At 31.2% G+C, this 21,821-nt stretch overlaps 2 protein-coding genes across 2 annotated transcripts; both read right to left on the bottom strand.

The window, feature by feature from the left end:
• Positions 1 to 573: 573 nt before the first annotated feature.
• LOC134681754 (opine dehydrogenase-like) lies at positions 574 to 5,067 on the bottom strand. The gene is made up of 2 exons (XM_063541399.1): positions 4,958 to 5,067; positions 574 to 1,886 (listed from the first exon to the last, which is right to left on the bottom strand). The coding sequence occupies exon 2, from the start codon at positions 1,870 to 1,872 to the stop codon at positions 640 to 642; it is 1,233 nt and encodes a 410-aa protein (XP_063397469.1). The 5' UTR covers positions 1,873 to 1,886; positions 4,958 to 5,067; the 3' UTR covers positions 574 to 639.
• A 4,202-nt stretch (positions 5,068 to 9,269) lies between these two features.
• LOC134727476 (titin-like) lies at positions 9,270 to 20,696 on the bottom strand. The gene is made up of 11 exons (XM_063591857.1): positions 20,621 to 20,696; positions 18,165 to 18,206; positions 17,373 to 17,696; positions 15,891 to 16,172; positions 14,138 to 14,419; positions 13,367 to 13,657; positions 12,676 to 12,954; positions 11,692 to 12,126; positions 11,068 to 11,181; positions 10,223 to 10,256; positions 9,270 to 9,663 (listed from the first exon to the last, which is right to left on the bottom strand). The coding sequence occupies exons 2-11, from the start codon at positions 18,196 to 18,198 to the stop codon at positions 9,270 to 9,272; spliced, it is 2,469 nt and encodes an 822-aa protein (XP_063447927.1). The 5' UTR covers positions 18,199 to 18,206; positions 20,621 to 20,696.
• Positions 20,697 to 21,821: the final 1,125 nt, after the last annotated feature.

The raw sequence follows: 21,821 nt of genomic DNA, 5'->3' as shown, positions 1-21,821 counted from the left end.
CATGGCAATTTCTGTCTTTTTGTTGTTTATAATTTTAGTTGGAATTGACTCTCCCATGGTTTTTAATACAATGTTGTTTTAAAATTGTCCTAAAGTTGATACATTGTGAGTTCTTCTAATTTTGCAATATTGTTTACATTTATGTTGTTTCTTTAATTTGCTCAGTATTTGCTTTGTTGTATAGGAATACTTTTCATGGTTAAGTGGTTTTTTTTTGCTCTTCTAGGTTTTAAATTTGATTCAATGTATACAATTTCGTGCTCTGATATTCTGGGAATTACTTCAGTTTTATTTACTAGAGAGCTGTTATTAGTAAAGAAGAGATAAAGTATGGCCTGTGATGTTTCTGAAAAGTGTGTTGGTGTTGTTAAAATTTGTTCTATGTAGTTGTCTTGGCATTTGTCTATTAATTGCTGACATTGTTTTGAGTTGAATGCCTTTTGTTTTATGGAGTAATTATTCCAGTCGATTCCACCCAGATTAAAATCACCACCTAACCAAAGGTGACAATTACCGCTTTGTCTTATTCTTTTTTTTTTATTCTTTTTTTTTATAACGACAGGTCTTTGCAAGGATCTTTTGTACTAAACAACAAATCTTTTGTTTCCTTTAAAGGCAGCTTTTATTTTAACCTCGTTTTTAATCTTTCGATCTCATGTCAAAGTATACAAAATTCAGTAAATCATCCAAAGATCTGATTTCATACGACTGGGGTGCTCGAACTTCCTTAATGTCTTTACCTGTCAAGCTTTCCCCAACTAGATATTCTTTGCCAATTTTACATTGTGCCCATTTAATGATTTTATCCATGGTTGGTGTTTGTACACTTACTATTTCTGCTATACCTTTCATTACAACAAGACCAAATGGAATGTCCTCTGTTATATAGCGATATTCAAAATCTGGAACGTATCCATTTTCTACGACCTTCATGGGATGTACAAACTGAGAATACGATTGGTTTGTTCTCATACACGTCATCACTGAACTATCATCTGATATCTGCTTATAGTAACGCTGTTTAAACCAATCATGAATGTGAATGACGTCAGACATATCCATATCCCTTTTCAGGTCTGATATCCGCTTTGCCGTAGCCAATAGTTCATCACTTAAGTTCGACATGATATCAGCTTGTTCCTCACTTACTGTTGTAAAATAAGAAGGTACCTCTGTTAACGGCTGTCCATCCCAGTCTTTCCATTTACAGTACATAAGAGGAGGATGAAGAATAGAACCAGCCATCAATGAAACAGAGAGAAAATTAGAGGCTAGTTCTATTATTGGTTTCTCACCGATTATGTATTGTATAGTTTCAATTAGTTGGAATGGAAGTTTACAGTCAAAACCTGTGAGCATTGTGGCATACACTACGTCTTTTGTTCCTAACAAGCGAACATGTTTACCATAGTCCACAACACGACATCCCCATGGTAAGGAGTCGAAACCAACGATTGTACATATTCTGGATTTATCTCCTAAAATGTACTTACATTGAAGTTCAAATCCTGCATGGCCTGGTAAACCGATAATTAGCATGTTAGTTTTGATGTAAGAAAGTATACTACGGATATAAAGTTCATGACGATATGCCGGAGCAACAATAAAAACGACCTGTATTTGATCCATTGCTGCGGCTGCGTCGTTCGTTACAAATGACGGTGATGATTCAATATTTTCCACTGAACCATCTGGTTGTGTTGCTGAAATAGTCAGGCATCCTTCCTTTAGAGAATTGTTCCAAAGGTCAGCTGAACCCTCATGCAATGTGAGTATGTTAACCTCGATATTCTTTCTTTGTGATGCGAATACTGCCAAACAATGAGCGCCGTTTCCTCCCCCACATATTAAGATTTTTAGTTTTGTATCCATCACTACTGATGTATCTGGAAAAAGAAGAAAACTGATTGTTCTTTTTTTTCATATTTATTCGATTAATGATCTGCTTGCTCTTCCGGAGCATTTCCGATCACCTCGGGTATTTGATGACGTTCATTATGCGCATTATTGCATGTTTTATGTTGTGTTTGTCTGTTAATGTTTTTATGTTTAAGACATGGCGTTATCAGTGTGTTATCGGCGTATGAATTCGAATGTCCCTTTGGTATAATTCGCCACTGTTTTAGTCCAAGTTTCTATGATTTTTGTACTTGAAAGAAACATATCAGATGTTCATTCTACTGAACTAGTATACATTATTGTTTCGGACCAAGCTAGAGCCTGGCCGCCTCGTGATGTGAGTTATAATCTTTGTGTTGATGACATATCGGTTGTCTTCGGCTGTTTTATACTCACTGGTCGAGTTGTTGTCTGTATGACACGTTTCTGTTTCCTTTTTTATTCTACAATATGAAATATACTAGTCAAATGCATTAGAAATGATGTTTTGTGTAACATTTTCACCTCCCCTGGAAATTGAGGTACACAGGTTTTTCCAATATACTAAGTAGTCAATAGGGCTGAAAGTGACTTAAACACCAACAATCATTCGATCATATCAGAAAAAATACTACATGTACGTGGCTTTCTAGTTTTTACATCAAAACAAGATTTCGAAGTTACTGCCTCTTAAAAGGCATATGATTGTAATCCCAATTATTATGCATAACCCGAAATACTACACAAACAGAAAAGTGTCTTTATAATTGATTTGTGGTCTTTTTCATTAAGTCTGTCACACTAATCTGTATTCGAGAGGATTTGAAATACTCTCATAGAACATTTTTTCTTTTGTATTAGAAATTTTGAAATTTTCTATTTTTATAATATTTTCGTTGTGTATATTGTTTTATCTAACATGTCTAACCTCCTATTCATTTCTAGGAATATGATTGATTAAAATCATCTGCGTGGAGACAGTGTATTTTTCACATTTAATTAATAGCTATGTAGTAGGCGGGGCTTATTCCAATACACGGTCAGCATTGGAAATGATACGACGTCTTTTAACACGGTGTTGAACAAAAATCTTAAAGGTTTCAACAAACGAAGAAATTGATGATGAGCGGTTGAAATAAACTTCTAAAACACATTTAAAGTTAACATGTCGTAAATGTTTGATATTTGTTTATTGAATAGTTGTTACCACTGGAAGTAGGTTCTAGAAAACTTGATCTCTTTAATATTATAGACAATAGACAATAGACAATATTTTATTGGCACAAACGCATTTACAATAAATGGTAATGACCGAATGGATAAACAATTTGCTATACATGGTAGTAAAATACAAACAATTATATATATATGTGAATAAACGATTAAAGGTATAATGAAAATCTATTACAATAGATTACTTCTTGCATTAAAACAATTTGTTACGAAAGAGGAAGATAATTTTAGTGCCTTATAGGATGTATTATTAAGTATGAGATTTATTATATTTTTATCACACAATGTGGTTACACTTTTTCCTGTAATATTAAACATTTTTAATACAAAAGACTCTCTAATACTGGAGTAACCGCTACAGTGTAGCAACACGTGCTGTTCATTTTCAATTTCGCCACTTTTACAGATTTCACAAATTCTTTGATCTCTGGGCATTTTTAAATATCTTCCTCTTTCAATGGCAAGGTTATGAGCACTAACTCTTAATTTACATAATGATGATCGATCTGATCTATTTTTTAAAGCATCAACATAACCTGCCCGTTCATTAATTTTGTAGACACTCTGGAAAAATATTAATTTAGGAGATGCTGAAATATTTGCATGTTGTTCCTGAAAACCCTGATCAGTTAGTCTTTGTTTTATGAAACCAAACAGGGGTTTAATAATAAGGTTATCATTTGACAAATAAGATAAACCTAAGTTTTGAATAATAATATTTAACTTTTTAACCCATGGGTTGCTTTTTTTTGTAGCATTATATATTTGGTGAACTTAACTTCCTTCTGAAGTGATTAAATGATCCCAGAATTTAATGCTAGATAACATTATCCTATTTTTCAATGGCAGTCTTGCAAGTTCGGAACGACATGCATCATTCGAGGCCTTACAGTGTACTCCCAAGATTTCTTTAATAAATTTTATATGCAACTTTTCGTAGGCATCACTGTCTTTAAATGTCGAAATAATCCCCCAGATTTCACTACAATAAAGGAGAATAGGGGCTACTAAGGAATCAAAAAGTTTTTCCAGAAGTTTACAAGGGTTATCTAATCCTATTGTTTTCTTTATTTTAAAATACGCTTTCCTAGCTTTTTCCATAAGCGAAGTGATGGCGACATTAAAACTGCCATTATATCTAATATTTATACCCAAGTAACAATAAGTATTAACCTATCTCTAAGGATTTGCCATTAAAATAAAATTCGTTCAGAAAAGACTTTCCGTTTGAATTAAAAACCATTACTTTTGATTTCTCTGTATTGACTTGCAATTTCCAAGAAGAACAATAATTACTTAATGTATTGAGACAATTTTGCAAACCCTCTTTGCTATCAGATAATAATACAATATCATCTGCATACAAAAGTGCATTTAATGAAACATCACCAACTACAACTGGATCTGCATTGATATTTTCCAAGTCTTTAAGTATGTCGTTTATAAAAAAATTAAAGAGAAGAGGACTCAATACATCTCCTTGTTTAACACCACAGTTTGATTCAAACGATGGGCTAAGACCATTAGAAAATTTAATTCTACTTGTTGTATTGGAGTACATATATATATATATAAATATTATAGGAAACTACTGTGAATATCGCATGTAAAGAAAGTCGCTAAGATGAATTCATTACATAGTGTGCTTTTGACCCAATACGATACATATGGGGTCAGTAAGTCCATATGTGAATTCGAGCTTCGTTCTCATACCATATGGAATTTACTGACCCCCATATATAGTGTATGAAGTCACAAACACACTATGTAATAAATAGTATACGCATACAAACCCACACACACACATATAGAATTTGTATATATAACGTATAATTTTTATACATACCCGTCTACAATGATACTATTCATATAAAGAAAAGAATGATGTATTCAATACAAAATTATAATTACGATAAAGTACACATAAAGGTAACAGGTATTATGCGGAGGTAAATGTACATATAGTAATGTTAGATAATGACACACACTAATATACATATGTTGGGTTCATGTGATATCGTATTTATCTGTATCCTTTCTTTATTATTAGTTTGTGATTTTGACGTAATATTATATTGTTATCAAAACATTTTAACATTTTTGAAATTCCCTCATAAATGTTTATTTCTCCTTTTTTCACTATCAATATAAGAATCATCGTAAGAAACCTCCAAATTGTTTTTTTTTTTTAATGAATACTATATCTGAAATTGAAAACTAGTACACAGAAAGGAACTGAAATGCATCAAAAGGACCAATAGTCATAGTCTTTACTTCTTATAGACCGTACAAACATTGAATGCACAGAAATCGTATATTGATTCTCACGATTTTACATAAAAAGAGAAAATGTTCGGCCCTTTACATTTGTGTGCATCACCAATATATTTGCGAGTGAAAATCAGTTACCATGCTAAAAACATGCTAAAAGCATTAGTGAAAGTTTCCCCTCATTTATTTTACATGTACATTTAGCTAAACACCGGTAAAAAGGTCTAATAATTAACAAAAATATCAAACTCCCAAGAAAATACAAAAAGAGAAAAGTTAATCAAACCTGAAAAGATGAACTCGAATATATTGAGCAACGGATATTAATCCGTGTTAGCTGTATTCAGTTAGACAATAATTGGTAATGTTTTAGGAAGATTAAAAACCACAGTTGAAGACGAGGGTTTTAAATGTTCATAAAACATGACCAAGTACTGTCTGACCAATTTAGAACATATACACATCTTTGAGTGACATGATAAAATTAGGCTTTTCCATTGTAATTAGTTATCAAAAGTAATTCAATCCACAAGACGCGCGTTTCGTCTACATAAGACTCATCAGTGACGCTCAGATCAAAATTGTTATAAAGCCAAAAACGTGCAAAGTTGAAGAGCATTTAGGATAAAAAATTCCAAAAGTTGTGCCATAAACGAGTAATTAAAGTAGTATTTCGAAAAATTCATACTTTTGTACACAGGAAATTTAATAAAAAAAAATACCACATAATTGATAAGCATGTCAAGTGCTGACTACTGGAATAGGAATACACTTTTAAAAAGAAGTGTTATATTGGTTAATAAAAGGAATGCGTAACATAGGTAAAGATCAATTCAATGGATGGAAATATATAACACTGACATTGTTTCAAAAACTTCTACACCGTAAATTTTCTTGATTTTAATAAGAACACAATGTTTTCTTAATCGGTTTTTTAAAATTTGTATTATTTTTATTAATGATAAAAATAACTCTATACATATTTGAAGTACGACCCTTCAACATCCGATGATAGCTTTTTATTGATGCATGTACATTTATTGTTGGGATTTTATTTTCTAAAAGAAAATTCGGTTGTATTTAGATCAGCATCTTAACATTGATATCTTGAGAAAAAAATAACTGACGTGAATGTCTGGAATAAAAATGGAATAAAAAAATAATTCTCCTTAAAAGAGGAACGAAAGATACCAGTCAAACTCACAGATTGAAAATGAACAGACAATGTCATGGCTAAAAATAAAAAGACAAACATACACATAATAGTACACAAGACACAACATAGAAAACTAAAAACACCATGCTTAACCTTTTTCCCGATTTTTTTTTGTTCGTTTTATGAACCATACAACACATATAATTAGCGGTTTTTGATTTGTTTTATTTCTATTCTATTTCAACTTCAATAAGTATGCTGTATCCATAGGAAAAATATCTCGGGAGATTATTAACTTTATAAGTGTAGTTATTAAGACAAACACACAATGAAAAGTTATTCATGTATAGCATTTTATGGCGCATTGAACACTATGTACTATTTAAACTAGAAGAGAAAACATTTATGTTTAATTGGACGAGAAGGGGTGAGTATGTTCTGAGTTAAACGATTGCTCGCAATCATTCAAATGTAATTCTAAAATATTATGTGTCCGCATAACATATTTTTGATTTTTCTTCAGTTTGAACGGTCAAAATTCCTATTTTGTACCTACTTTCATAAAAAGGTACATGAATAAAAGGAAACTAAAATGTTTGTTTATTCAATTTAAGATCGAAAATGCCACGTTATTTTCTTCCCTCTTTACAATTGAAGCATTTCATGTATCTCCAAATTCTTCATGTCTATAGCTGGGCATATTTTCAAACGAAAGATAAAGAATAAAGACTATCTTTTTTCTATCTATTTCTTCTTCTGTTTACGTTGCTGACAGAGCACAACATGACATCGTTTTATTCTGATTTTATAAAATTTTGGTTTATAAACAAACGAACAACAACAAGCAGAAATATTCAGAGTAAAACAGACAACCAGCAGTCTAAATTACATGCTAGAAACAGAAAAATCAAATATATCAAAAAGATACACAGGTATTGATTCCAATATTTTTATGATAAACGAAATAGGTGATAGAAGAACAATAATTGCTTTTAAAATTAAGTTTTTCTTTGATATATACAAGTTACATGCATAATTTAAACGCCTATCTTCAATAAAAATTACTGTTACATGATGGTCAAGCTCGAATTGAAAAACAAATTTGCCAGTATTTGATATAAGTTTATTTAGATAAATTGGTTTTATAAATACAAACACAATTTTTAACTATGTGTTCCTCGTGCATATAGTCCCTACATCTGCCCATGCATATCACTGACGCTTTTGTTTTATGAATAAATCAGTTTATGCATGAACTTTTAAAAATATAGTCTCCCATCCATATTCTATATGTTTTAGTATGAACTCAAATCATCATGTTTAATAAATGGTATAATAAACGAGACGACAAAACGCCAATATATAAATCTTGTTACTAAAATATGTTAGCTATTTTAAAATGATATATTTTACGATATGAAATGACAAGATCGGCATATCTATTAGCATATTTTAGGACTTTAGGACTTTACTACTTTTTGTTTTAAAATGACTATTCTAAGGGTATTTTTAGATCATTCTGCTGATGATGTTATCCGATAATAATTTACAAAATTGTGTTTCTATAATCTTAATAACAAATATCAGTTACTTCACGTTTAAAATTTTTGTACCAACTGTACTAAAAATATGAATAATTAATAAAAAAGAATACAAGCATTTTCTTATAGATAACCTTTATATCTTACGCTAAATTAAATATTTCATTTCAACATTACCACTTGTCAAGTGCCGTATTCAAATGATGACGCACTAATAATAAATACAGTAGTTCTTAATCTATTCTGCCACTGAGATCCCTGTTCAAACACAAATATTCACGTCATCATACATAAAATTAAAAAAAAAACGTTTTAATTTCCATGCATACGCTGTGTATTTACAAAGGGTTAATTCGAAAAGGGTTTATTATAAATCAAGTCGGTATATGTTTTCTCACTACTGGTTTGGTGAAACCATCGGACCCTGATATAATTGTAAGCCTTGATCATCGATTTCGACCTTGAGCTATAAAAATGCAATTATTTCAAATTTCTGTTTGTGCTGATGATTCCTTTTAACTTCACTAGCATCGGTATCACCACTTTATAAATTGTATGTACTTTTCTTGATTTAATTTCTAGGAATTGAAACCATAGTTTCTTGATAATATCTAAATTCAAGAAAAGACAAATTTAGAAATGTTTCTCATCAATTAGTAGTTATTGTTAACCTGAATGTAAGAAGGCTTTCAAATGTCGTTTAGTCAGGAATAAGCTCAAACATTTGAAAGCCAATCAGAAATAAGAACCGAAACATTTGAAAATTTATATGACCAAGAAATACACAAAATAATGTTAGGATAATTCGTCTGAGGTCAATTTTATCTTTTGGATGTAGGAAAAAAAAATAAAGTTTGCATCTTAATCAAAAAGAAAGAGCAGTGGATATTTTTTCAACGTTTTTTTTTCAAAGCATGTGCAAGTGTTTGCTGTGTTATTATGGCGGTCGAATATTAATAATATGATATTGTTTATGTGATAGTTCTGTGACGTTTTAACTACTACGTGTTGTTGTGAAACGATAATCTGGAAGTATAATTAAGCTAGAGTCAGTTGGGTTTTGTCGTGTTGCTCATTAATGCCTTTCATAAATTGAAAATACAAAAAGTATATGCTCAATGATTTAACTATTTTATCGGTCATGATGACTAACAAATTATTACGAATATTATAGATATGTTTTTGTTTTATTATATAATTAGTTTATATGCATTAGAATCACATGATTTTTCTTCTTTTTCTTGATCAGAGTCAATTACAATCAAATATGCTGGTCCAGGAATAAGGTAATTTTCGTCGTCTGAATCATGATCTATAATTGGCATTTCACAACTGATTGTTTTGTAATGTTCACTCTTGTTCTGATTTCTGTCCGTAGATTCGTCATCCAAATCCTCGTATACATTAATGTATGGGGCAGAAATAGGGTCTGTGGCGGTTTTCAAACGTTCATCGTCTATTTCTCCCTCTAATTTTTGTCCAGAGATAGATGGTAGACATGCGCCAGCGTTTTCGTTGCATATTTCTTCATATATATCATCCGATGACGTTGAACATCTGACATTCTGAAGGGCAATACCATTACTAATAAGACACAAAATAAAACCAAAATAATCAAACCTGTAGTACCGAGTTTTATAATTATGATCATAATTAAGGTTGAAATTATAGTGTAACCGAGTATTAAATATTTATATCTTTTCTTTCTTTCTCATTTTATGTGTCAATGCCTTTTTGCAATGCCTTTTTTCAATGAGTTTGACTGTCCCTCTAGTATCATTCGTCCCTCTTTTATATCCGACTACACGTATTTGGGTTTGCTAAATGTGAAATCCTGTATATTGGCTAAATTTTATGTCATTTCGATACTGATTACTAATACTACTTTCATTGGCAACTATACCAAGTCTTTGTTTCAAAGAATTGACTGCTAAATGGTAATACAATGTCCTCAATGCTTTTCAACTTCGTACTTTATTTGGCCTTTTTAACTTTTTTGGATTCGAGCGGCACTGATGAGTCTTTTGTAGACGAAACGCGCGTCTGGCGTATATACTAAATTTAGTCCTGGTATCTATGATGAGTTTATTTTCATAAATTTATGTTCATAAATTTATATTCATTACTGAAATAATTAACTCACCTTATTTGTATCTCTGTTTGAATAGTTGTCGTTCCTGAAAAATTCCAAAATGTTCATGAGATTTTTAAAAAAATGGATTTTTGTTTCTAATGAAATATGTTCCAACGATAACATGGATATAGCCTATGAACGTTTTAAATTCTTGTACATCATTGACTTTCAAATAATCGATTCGGGCACGTTACATTTATAATATATTGTTTTAATTTTTTTTTCGCGCGTTAAGAGGATCTTGCCTTTTCAGAAAAACGCAGTAAGTGTTGATTCTATCGCAAAAGTATTTTTCTATAGTGTTTAATAATGTCAAAGGTAAAAAGTTTGCAAAACGCTCCTGTTTGATGACTTATAATTGTTAGCCAATCGGATCTAAGCATAAGTAGCAGGACATGTATCCCTAAGGATCCTCTCCGTTACATGCATTGTATCTTACTTACGTTTACTAATAAAAAAAAAATGACATATTGCATCGATTAAGTTCAATATTCAAACATTTTTTAAATCTGAGCCATTAGGGTATGGATGGGGTTTACAGATAAGAGAATAATGGACAAGAAAACTGGCTACCGCAAAATGGACAAACAGTAAAGACCACATCAATAAAAATAGCAACAAATGGTATCAATATATGAAGAACAGCGGATACAAAGCAAAACAAATAAGGAATAGAGGTAATTTGGCAAAACAAATAAGGAAGACATAAAACGGATTTAAATTTAATGAAGAGAATTGAGTAATCACCTCCCCTACCCCTACTACCACTTTTCCAGACCCTCATTCAATCATTGACACATTAACCTGAAGAAACGCACAAAATTGTATCTGAAAAAGAATCAACGTTAAAATACCTTTTGAAAAGGCTTTGTATTGCCACGTTGCTCCAGCTGACGTCAGAGCAACTAGTAGAGTTAGTCCACATATTAAGTATATGACTGTTGAAGTATCTTTTGCTGAATCAATTGCTGTAATAATACGGTGATCACATTATTATAGTGTTTAATTCATGTTAAGTTTTTCTTTCTCAATTAGTTTGTACGTGAGTTATTTTGATTTTCATGACCGGTCTTGATAGACACTTTCAGGGTTGTATGCTTGAAATACGGATTTCTTGTTGATGGTACTTAATTTGGTAATTATTCTAAATCAAAGAATATACATGCATGTTTCTCACTTATGCGAAGCTCTGGTTCTTTGTCCAACTTTGGCTTTTTCGTATGTTTTGCTTTATAAGCTTTCATATTCTTATATAATCGTTGGTTTTCAAATATTTGGGATATTTGTTGTCAAATTGCTTTTCTGCTTCAGAAAAAAATGGTTCCTTAATGTTATAATGTAATTTGAAAGTTCAAAGTCAATTTTTGCGTGAAATTTTTTTTTAATTTATTTTAAATGATTGTTTTGGTTTATGAAGTTCCTTTTTTATACTGACATCAATGTGTTGTGGTACAGATTTTAAAGAGAAGAAAAATTACCTTCGTGGTTTACTTCAGATGAATTCAATGAAAACGTACTACTGTATAAGGCCTCGCTGTGACTATCCGTTGTCTTAAGTGACTCTCTTGAAAATGTAGAATTGTGTGTTGTATTAAATACTTTTTCACTACTACCAAATCTGTTTCTTATGAGGCATACAAACCAACCTTCTTTATAACTTTTAGCGTCGAGTAATTTAAGATCAGTTCTTATACAATCTATTTGAACCTTTTTATCGTAAATAACGATATCAGAAGATGACCTTATAGATACGATTTGAAAAATCGTAGACTTTGATTTGATTAGACTTTCTTTTTTTCCGTCATTGAAAAACCAAGATGTACTCTTAGCTGGAGAATGAGATACAAAGTAAGTTGATAACATAATGTAATTGCTATATCTATTCACTTCGCTTTTCAATATAATGGGTGGCCCTGAAATGTAAAAATAAAGTATGAAATTTATCGCAAAGTTATTTCTACCCTTTGTTTTGAATGATTTATTGGGGTGGTATTTTTTTATTTTATTTTTTTTGCTCAATGGTTTTTTTTGGGGGGAGTGCATTTTTTGTTGGGATGATCTTTGTTTTTGTTAAATTTCTTATCTGGTTTTTTTTGCTTTAACTTTTTACTGTATTTATATTTACTGCTCCATCAAGGTCTTAATTAAACATAGGTTTCAATATTATGAATCCAAATGAATCATATTTGATAGGTTATTTGAAAACGATCAAATTGGTCAAGAGAGCATTATAATTCAACAAAATAAAAGCCTGAGAAACATATACTTTAAATTTACAATTCGAGTAAAACTAATTATACTCCTTGTGTAAAACACCATTTTAGGACGATACGGGTACCAAGTCAGCAATTCGTGTTGCTAAAACGTTAGTTTTCTATCTTGTGTATTTTGTGCTGTTATTTGTTGTTACGTATTATTTATAAAAGCTTAAAACATTGGTTTCATTACAATAAGTTTGTCACCTTTGATAGACAGTTCTGCGTCTGAAGAAAAATTCCATGTTGGTGTTTCCAAAATACATTTATAAATACCAGTATCCATGTTGTTACAAAATTCAAAATGTAAATGAGAAACGCCACCCTTTACATTGCATGGCAAAGTCCTTATGAATTCATCATTGTAAAAGTGCTGCCAAACACAAGACCATTCTTTGTATAATTTCGTATTGACAAGGCAATTCAAAGTTGTCGAAAAGCCTCTGCTGCAAGTGTATTTCCTTGGTGATGTCAATACCCGGATGTCTATGAGAAAAAGAAAGCTATTTATTAGTAAGAACACGTGTTATGCATTCACAGATACAACAATCCATTACAATACCAAAACAAAACGAATGAATATAATAACATGAAACCATACAGTCTTTAACAATGACTAAACACAAATCGTTTAGTGAAATACTATGTTTAACTGGTTTTCCTAAAGTTGTTGCACCATAACAAATAAATACAGACGTAGAAAAACATTAATTGTTTGTTATTCAGTAGATTTGCTTTTATATTTAAAAAGAACTGTTGTGTAAAATGCCTGGACACATTTCAAAAAGAGAAAGCTAACAGCCTGATTAAATCAAATGAATTGCAATTTTTCATTTTCTTCAAAAAAATAATTGTAAATTTGGTTTCTTTATATTTCATGACCACTACTTAACTATACCTGTATAATCAAGCGTTATATCTGCATGAACACTTCCAACTCTATTTCTAACACTGATTCCATATTTCCCAAAATGAGGATGAGTACTTGGAACTATCTTTCCCTCAATGACAAACATGTCTTTCTGTGTTTCTTTTACACTCAATAAACCAACCTGAAGATTTTCTTCACTTGATACAGTCCATGAAGCAGTTGGTTTTTCAAAACTTCTTATAGAAATTGAAATTTGTGCTGGTTTATTTATTTCAGTTTTAAAAACAAGAGGAGCGTATGAAACAAGTTCTGGCTTATCTGAAGTAAAATAAAACAAAATACTTTTAATGACGTTTTCCCTGGGTTTTGCTGATATCATGTAGTTTACTATAAAATTAATAATGCTTGTGTTTTGAAAACTAGATAATTTGCCGTCTTGATTTTTTTTTTATCTCATTGGTGTAAATATTTAAATGAAAGGAGGTACACTTTTATTTCCAAACACGATCATGTTTTCATCATTTAGAAGTACATTAGCATTGGAGGATCACGTCATTGCATATTGAATGAACTATTCATACATGTCATATGGTTGCATTTGTACTTATCAAAAAAATAACAAATACGAAAGCGAGACTTTCATCTGTGTTGCTTATGTAGTGTAATTAAATGTTATCATTTACTAAATTATCAATTTACAACCTTTTTATCAACACTCAGATCGAGAATTCAGTGAGTGTATTTTGATGGCTTATGTTTTGTCCTTTGATGAAAAGTAAATCTGAATAGAGTACTCACATGTTACAAGTACGTTTACTTCAGCATTCCCCATCCCAACAGTGTTGTAAACGTTACATCTGTAAGTCCCTGTGTTAGTTCTGCTTACATTGGTAATATGTAAAGTGCCATTTAATGTAACTTTATCAGAAGATTCACCCAGAATAGTGTCATTATTGAATATCCAAACCAGTTTATAAGGTTCGACGTTAGTTTTATATTCACATTGCAAATTAATGTATTTCCCTTTAGCAGCTTCAATTACAGTAGAACCAACAGGTTGAATAGTTGTATATGGTAGCTCTACAGAAATTAAATAAACAGATTATAAAAGTATATATGTGCTATTCTATTTATAATACAAACTTTGTATCAAGACTGATAGATTGTTGTTTGCTGAACATCCAACAAAAATTGTACATAAATCTTAAGGATGATATAATCTGTTTGTAATCTATTAATTTGTATAAGTCTGCGAAAACATGTCGCTAACGACATGACAAACCGAGATATCTTATCTTTGGACCAGTTCCTGATGTCACTAGAAATTTCAATGTCTAGAGTGCCGGTTTCAGTTTTTCTTCCTCATTACTCTACTAGGACAGTAATTGTGGAAGAACACAACAAGAAGTTACCCTATGTTCGTGGCATAGCTAAGCTAATTCGGTAAAATCAAATAATTGAAAAAAAAGGAGCATAAATCGAAAGACAATTAAGCTGGCATGTCAGTACTCCTACGTTAATTTAAATATCATTGTGTTTTGTTTGTGTGCTTAGTTTTTTCCGTTACTTTGCCTAAAATCGGATTTGAATTCTGTGGAACTGAGTTTGACTGTTCGTATTGCTGTGTGTTTGTTTACCCTCTATTGGCTAGAAATATACAAGAGGGTTGAGATCTCACAAAACATGTTTAACACCGCCGCATTTTGGCGTCTTTCTCAAGTCTAGAGGCTTTGTCCTCCATTCATCATGTATGTTGTTTGTATGTTGTTTTTTTTTTATTTTGATTCATTTTTATGTTCCGGGGTTTGTCGCGACTTCAATTTTCATTAAACTAATACATACATGTGTTGAGCCCGTCTCAGGTAGTGGGATTTTCTCGTTGTATCGAAAACCTTTTCTTTTTTTTTTGCCTTGGGCTGTTGTCTAGTCTTTGGTCGGCTTCTTGTCTCTTTGACACATTTCTCAATTTTTGAACCGATAACAAATTATTTGTGTTCATTGTGTGAACATAAATAACCTAATACAAAGTGACAAAAACAAAATTGAAAACAGATTCAAATTATCTGATTGCAATTTTTAGTAGGGATTTTCTTATCCCAGGCATAGATGACCTACATGTAGGCGTATTTGTCAGCTTTTTTTTTAGAATTTTGGGTCCTGAATGCTCTTCAACTTTGTATTTGTTTGGCTTTACAACTTTTTTTATCTGAGTGTCACTCATGAGTCCTTTGTTGTCGAAACGCAAGTTTTGCGTATTAATTTATGAGTCCTTTGTTGTCGAAACGCAAGTTTTGCGTATTAATTTATAAGCCCGTTACCTTTGATAATTATTTGAATGCGTTCTGTTCTATTTGTTATATTTTGCGCAAACACGAAGGTCTAAGAAAAAACGTAATGGATACTATAATTCACACATGTAAATGTTATCAACACAAACACAACCGAGAAATGTTCGATAAACGTCACATTTATAAAAGGTATCGTACAAATGATTGCGAATGTCTACTGTACATGTATAATCTCTGAACTCATGCAAATTTTTATATCGTACCTCTCACATAAAGTTGGACTTGGTATTCAACTGTAATTTCCGTGTTGCTGTTGTTAGCGAAACATATATATATTTGCAAATGATCGTCAACCACAGGAACAAATTCATACAGAAGAAGGGTCGGTCCTCCAAAAACCAGTACTGAGTCATTATTGACCCACTTCATATCCTCTGGCGGGTTACCACTATCCACACTACATAATAGCTGGCTACTTTGACCCTCATTTACTTCTAGAAGTCCATCTGTCGAAGTATTCATCACAGAAATATTACTTGGTAACCCTGATATAACAAAGAATTAGTATGTTAACTTTCTGCCAAGAAACAATTCTTACGATACAGATATATTTCTGGACCAAAAGTCATTCAACCTAATTTCATACTTTCGAATCGTGCACATAATAGTTATCAAAAGTACCAGGATTATAATTTTATACGCCAGACGCGCGTTTCGTCTACATAAGACTCATCAGTGACGCTCAGATCAAAATAGTTCAAAAGCCAATAAATACAAAGTTGAAGAGCATTGAGGATCCAAAATTCCAAAAAGTTGTGCCAAATACGGCTAAGGTAATCTACTCCTGGGGTAAGAAAATCCTTAGATATCGGAAAATTCAAAGTTTTGTAAACAGAAAATTTATAAAAATGACCATATAATTGATATTCATGTCAACACCGAAGTGCTGACTACTGGGCTGGTGATACCCTCGGGGACGAAACGTCCACCAGCAGTGGCATCGACCCAGTGGTGTAAATAGTTATGCAAAGTACCAGGATTATAATTTTATATACATAAGCCTTTTGTCTGTTTTCTTTGACATCACCAATATTAATAAACACCAATTTTTTTTCTTTATATGCAACACTTCATGTGCCTAAGTGTATTGTGGAATAATTTCCTTCTTGTCATTACAAAATTTCACATTCTGCTCAGTCTAAATTTATTTAATCTGCTTGTACTGATAAACCGATAAAGGCGTCAACAATAAGGCGTATAAGACATTCATCAATCGGCCAGTATGTGATGCAACACAACCATATTATTTGATTAAATTTAGTTGATGATGAAAATTAGTTGACTTTTTTTTCAGGAGCGATTTCCGAGATTGTATTAGGTCAAGATCGTTTTCCTTAGTTTTTATAATTTATTTAGTAGTTTTTTTAAGATTTTTGTTAGTTTTATCATAGTTTTCTTTTGGATAATGGTGTTGTGTGTTTGACTTCGACTTGTGATTTATAAGATTCCAGGTGAAACCGTGGACACTAACGTGTGTATCGAAAACTTACTACCTTAACGTTTGTCACTTTAATAAGTGAAATACTAATTTAGGTTAGAATGGCATGAATGAATTCAATTAATTATTTGCCGTTTTCCATTCAAATGGTAGTACACTGTTTATCATCAACCAAACTAAATATATAAAAAAAAAAAATAACAAACTTGATGAAATATAAAGCAAATATTATAAATTATAGACTAACTGTAAATTTCTAGATAATAGTCGATATGTACAGCTGTGGAACCATTTATGTTATTACAACGGTAGAGGCCTTCGTCTGCAGCTGAAAACTTCTTGATTTCTAAATTGTATTCTCCAATTCTATGGTTTCCAGTTATACGTAGTTTTTCATAATTATTCAGTGTATTCTTTATATGTGCCCCATCACTGTAAGATGTTAGTGATTTTGGTCCAACCCATTGTGCTTTGTGAATTGTTGATTTTAATGGACACACTAGTGTCGTGATTGATCCCTCTTTTATATACAAAGTGTCAGCATCTGTGAACATGAACAGCAGACAGAACACTTGGAAAAACAGAAAGCAAAACTATTTCAAATATTTGTTACTATTAATGGTTAATCAATATCAAGACACCGATACGTTTGTGTTTTCAAGATTGAAATAATATCATTGCAAATAGCGAACATTATGTGGATATAAAAGAAAAACAAGTATTCTGCACTTTTCATAAAAATGTATCTTGAAAATAATCATTTTTATAATCTACCAATTTAAAGACGAGTAGATATAAAATGTAAACATGAAGTTGTCATCAATGCAAAGAGTATTCTGTCTGTCGTGTTACTACACTATTTTAAGTTTAATTGAACGTGTTCGTTTTTCCTTCAAAACTTGTTTGATGGTTGATATGACAAAGTGTTCCATGTCAATATAATATCCTATCATTTATACAAAAAAATTATTTCCGTTTCCCAAAACATTGTATTATTATAAAAACAAACAATTGTTACCTATCGAGGAATACTTCTTACCTTGTGTGACAAAAATCGATTTGTGTATATGCATGCTTCCTCCTAAAAAATACAAAATTAATGCAAAAGGTCATATGCATTGAAATCAAATCCGCTTGCTCAGCTAATGAAGACATACTTTAAAATATTCATTATTTATCATACCATTAAATAGAATATGGTTTAATTTACATTGTACAAAAAAAACAAATACGTTGAACTGCAAGGAAAGATACAATTATGATATATTTAGCTTGACCATGTATATGTTCAAGACTACTTATAGTTAGAGAAGTAGAAAAACGGGTTCATTTCATGTCATTTTTTTATATACAACTCTTCAACTGTTTCTGTTTTAAACAGCATAAGCTTTCAACATTCGGCTTTGAGCTTTCTTCAGAAAGGTATATCCAGAACAGCGCTTCGGATGCATAATGTTTACTTTTTTTAAATAGTTTTTTTTGTATAATGGTTATAAATGGGTTTGTTGGTTGGGTTCATGCATGTTTTTTATTATTATTTCTCGTTTGTTGTATTGAATATACTTTTGATTTTGCAATTTGAATTATTTTACACTAGTCATTTTGGGGCCCGTTATAGTTGGATAAAAGCCACGGCTCTGTGTTGAGGCAATTGTATACTTTTTACACATTGTGACTGGCTAGTTTGGAAGGTTGTCCAACTGGGATTTATTCTAATATTTTCATAATTTTTTAAAATATATGCCCGTAGAATTCATTAATGATTGTTTTGCAGTTTGGTTATATATGTACTATATAAATGAAACAATGAGTTGTCTGTCCAATGAAATTGCCGTCTGTTTCTATAAAGTAAAATCTACAAAAATCCGAGGAAAATTCGAAAAAGAAAGTCAAACGTCAAAATCAAAATCTCAAACACATCAAACGAATGGATAACAAAACTCATGACCTGGGTTTAAAATAAAGTTTGAAATTTAATTTCCATATTTATGAAAACATGGGTCATAGTTCCAATAGTTATCAAAGGTATTAGGATTATAATTTAGTACGCCAGACGCGCGTTTCGTCTACATAAGACTCATCAGTGACGCTCATATCAACATATTTATAAAGCCAAACAAGTTCAAAGTTGCAGAGTATTAAGGGTCCAAAATTTCCAAAAACGTTGTACCAAATACGGCTATTATAAGGTAATTCAACTCTGCAAATGTCAATTTGAATCAAATTATACTGATTATACAGTAAACTGCCCTGCAAAAAACTTATTTATACTATGGAGTTGTCTTATTTATATATTTGAAATTTAGTTAAAAAAAAAAGTATAGTGAGCGATAATTGAATAAATGCTAGGTTTAACTATTAAAATGAAGTGCACTGGAGTCGTATTATAAGTGTTATAAATGTATATCAAAAACATAAATATCGGGAAAATTGCTTTCATTAATTGTTATTTGATTATTTTTTTTTACCAAACGCAGGTCCCTCACAAATAAAATGTAAAAACATACAACAGGCTCTACGGCTATCCAAACAACCAACCCGTATAACGGTAATATAAAGTTCACAAAAACTAGGCAAATATGTGATAATATTTCGATTTTGTCTTACATCACACTTTAAGTTTTCCCTTCTTCTGCTACAATCCTTTTTTATTATATTGTTATTAAATCTTATATTCTTAAAAATTATATTCAACATGAAAAAAAATCCGTAAGGATTGATGGGAAGCAAAATAAGAAAAATATATATTCAAATAAATGTAATTGTTCTTAGCAGTGAATGGTATGCAGAAACAATAAAGTTTTAACCGTTTCATAGATTATAGAATGAAAACGGGGATTGCGTCAGAGAGACAACAACTCGACTATACATAAAAAAAACTGCAATATAGGTCTCCCATAAGTCCACAAATCCTACAACTGAAGGTGGTAACAGCGTTTTATTTTTAGGATAATGGACCACACGTTAAACCAGGAAACTTAAAAATGAAACAAAATTTCAAAGGTAATTGAGGTCTAGAGCTTACTGTATTAAGGACACTGGTGCTTTTAAACCTGATCTGTAAGATACAACTTTACCTGTAGACAATGCGGAATTAAAAAAAACACACAACGAAACGCACAGTAAATCTCTGTTTTAGAGAAGTCGTGGTCCTATGTTAAAATAAAAAACAGGAAAATAAGCAAAATGACAATAGTAAACAAAAAATAACAACGGTATCCCAGCAGCTACTGACATAAAACCTTCCCTCCTTAATTGAACTGATCGAAAGATTATGTCCTCATCTTTATTATAAAAATAAGAAACAATCGCTGACCTTTTCATTCAAAACGTCTTGAATACAGCATATTTCAATGTGTCCTCATTTGCTAGTCTCACTGAGAACATTAAAGCAAAACTTATCATTTTTTTTAATTACATATCTTGAAATGCATATGTCTTTATGGCATGTTTAATTAATTCCAACAAATGAAATTGACCAAAACTAAAACTTACAATATTTGCGTTCTAATGCCAATCTTATCAATACTGTTGGTAATTGCCAAATAGATACGTTTTCATTGTAAATGTCCGTAATATACTCTTAATTTTTCCGGTAATTGTTACAATTACGTGTCAAATCACAAAAAAAACATCCTTCTCATAATTATAGGTTTTTTTCTAATTACTGATCTATTTTTCTACATTTGTCATATTTGACGTACTTGTAAATTTGTCATTGTTACAATTTATTTTCTGTAATGTCAATGTACAGTTATTTGGCTATGACACAAGGTACTTTTACCCGACCAGTTTACATTGCAAATCGAAAAAAATAATGCATTTTTTTATTATTATTATCTGAAATATTAGTGAGTTGTCTATTACTTTCCAAACGCGTGCATGTCTTTTTTCAACCTAGGCGTCTTCGAATTGTTTACTTATGAGTTCGATTTCTTTGGGCATCTTTCGCCTCTTATCTTTTGTATTTTCGGAAAATAAAAGAGAGAATATCATTTATTTCCCATTTTCATTTATAGTTCAACATCAAGGGTATAGTGTACTTACTGAACCTTGACTCTAAAACCAACCGGAGAAGAACACGACTTTGATTTGAACTTCAAAAGATTTTCATCATGTGTTCATATATATCTTACGTAAATGTGAATAATAGATATCTGAACACTGGATCTAATTACTCCCTCAGATACTCGCCGTCATATAAAATTGGCACCAACTACCAACCGAGTTCATTCGAGATAACTTTGTTCATTTAGTGGAATCAAAATATTTCCAAAAACTAGTACTGTACTATCTTTCAACGTGTTTGCACTGTATACTCCTGACCTTCACATAATCCAAGATAATTTTGAATGGTGGAATTCGACAGTGTTATTTGTGGGATACTGTATCACATCAATGATACGACAATTACCAGAGATTAACGAATGTTATGTAAATACAAATGTAAAGGATCCATATAGAAACCATGATGGTGGTTGACCATGACAAATAATATTTGATAATGTGAAGATAAGGATCACAACAAAAGGTAAGACAGTACTATTTTTTTGGAAAGATTTCATTCCACTCAATGTAAAATGTTATCTCGAATGAACGCGGTTGGTATTTTAAAAAATTTCTACCAAAAACATGGTGCCAATTTTAAATGACGGCGAATATAGTTAATCCTCGAATGTTGATGACGTTTTTGTTT

Source organism: Mytilus trossulus, chromosome 8, assembly GCF_036588685.1.
Source record: "Mytilus trossulus isolate FHL-02 chromosome 8, PNRI_Mtr1.1.1.hap1, whole genome shotgun sequence".
In the NCBI taxonomy this organism is placed as follows: Eukaryota; Metazoa; Mollusca; class Bivalvia; order Mytilida; family Mytilidae; genus Mytilus; species Mytilus trossulus.
Note: the sequence above shows the minus strand (reverse complement) of the source record. Positions and strands in the feature narration are given on the sequence as shown.

Coding starts and splice junctions, on each gene's coding strand:
- LOC134727476 (XM_063591857.1), bottom strand. CDS start 18,198: ATGCATATACACAAATCGATTTTTGTCACACAAG. Junction 17,697..18,164: donor ATCGATTTTTGTCACACAAG/GTAAGAAGTATT, acceptor TGTTTTTCCAAG/TGTTCTGTCTGCTGTTCATG. Junction 12,955..13,366: donor TATAACGCTTGATTATACAG/GTATAGTTAAGT, acceptor TTTTTCTCATAG/ACATCCGGGTATTGACATCA.
- LOC134681754 (XM_063541399.1), bottom strand. CDS start 1,872: ATGGATACAAAACTAAAAATCTTAATATGTGGGGGAGGAAACGGCGCT.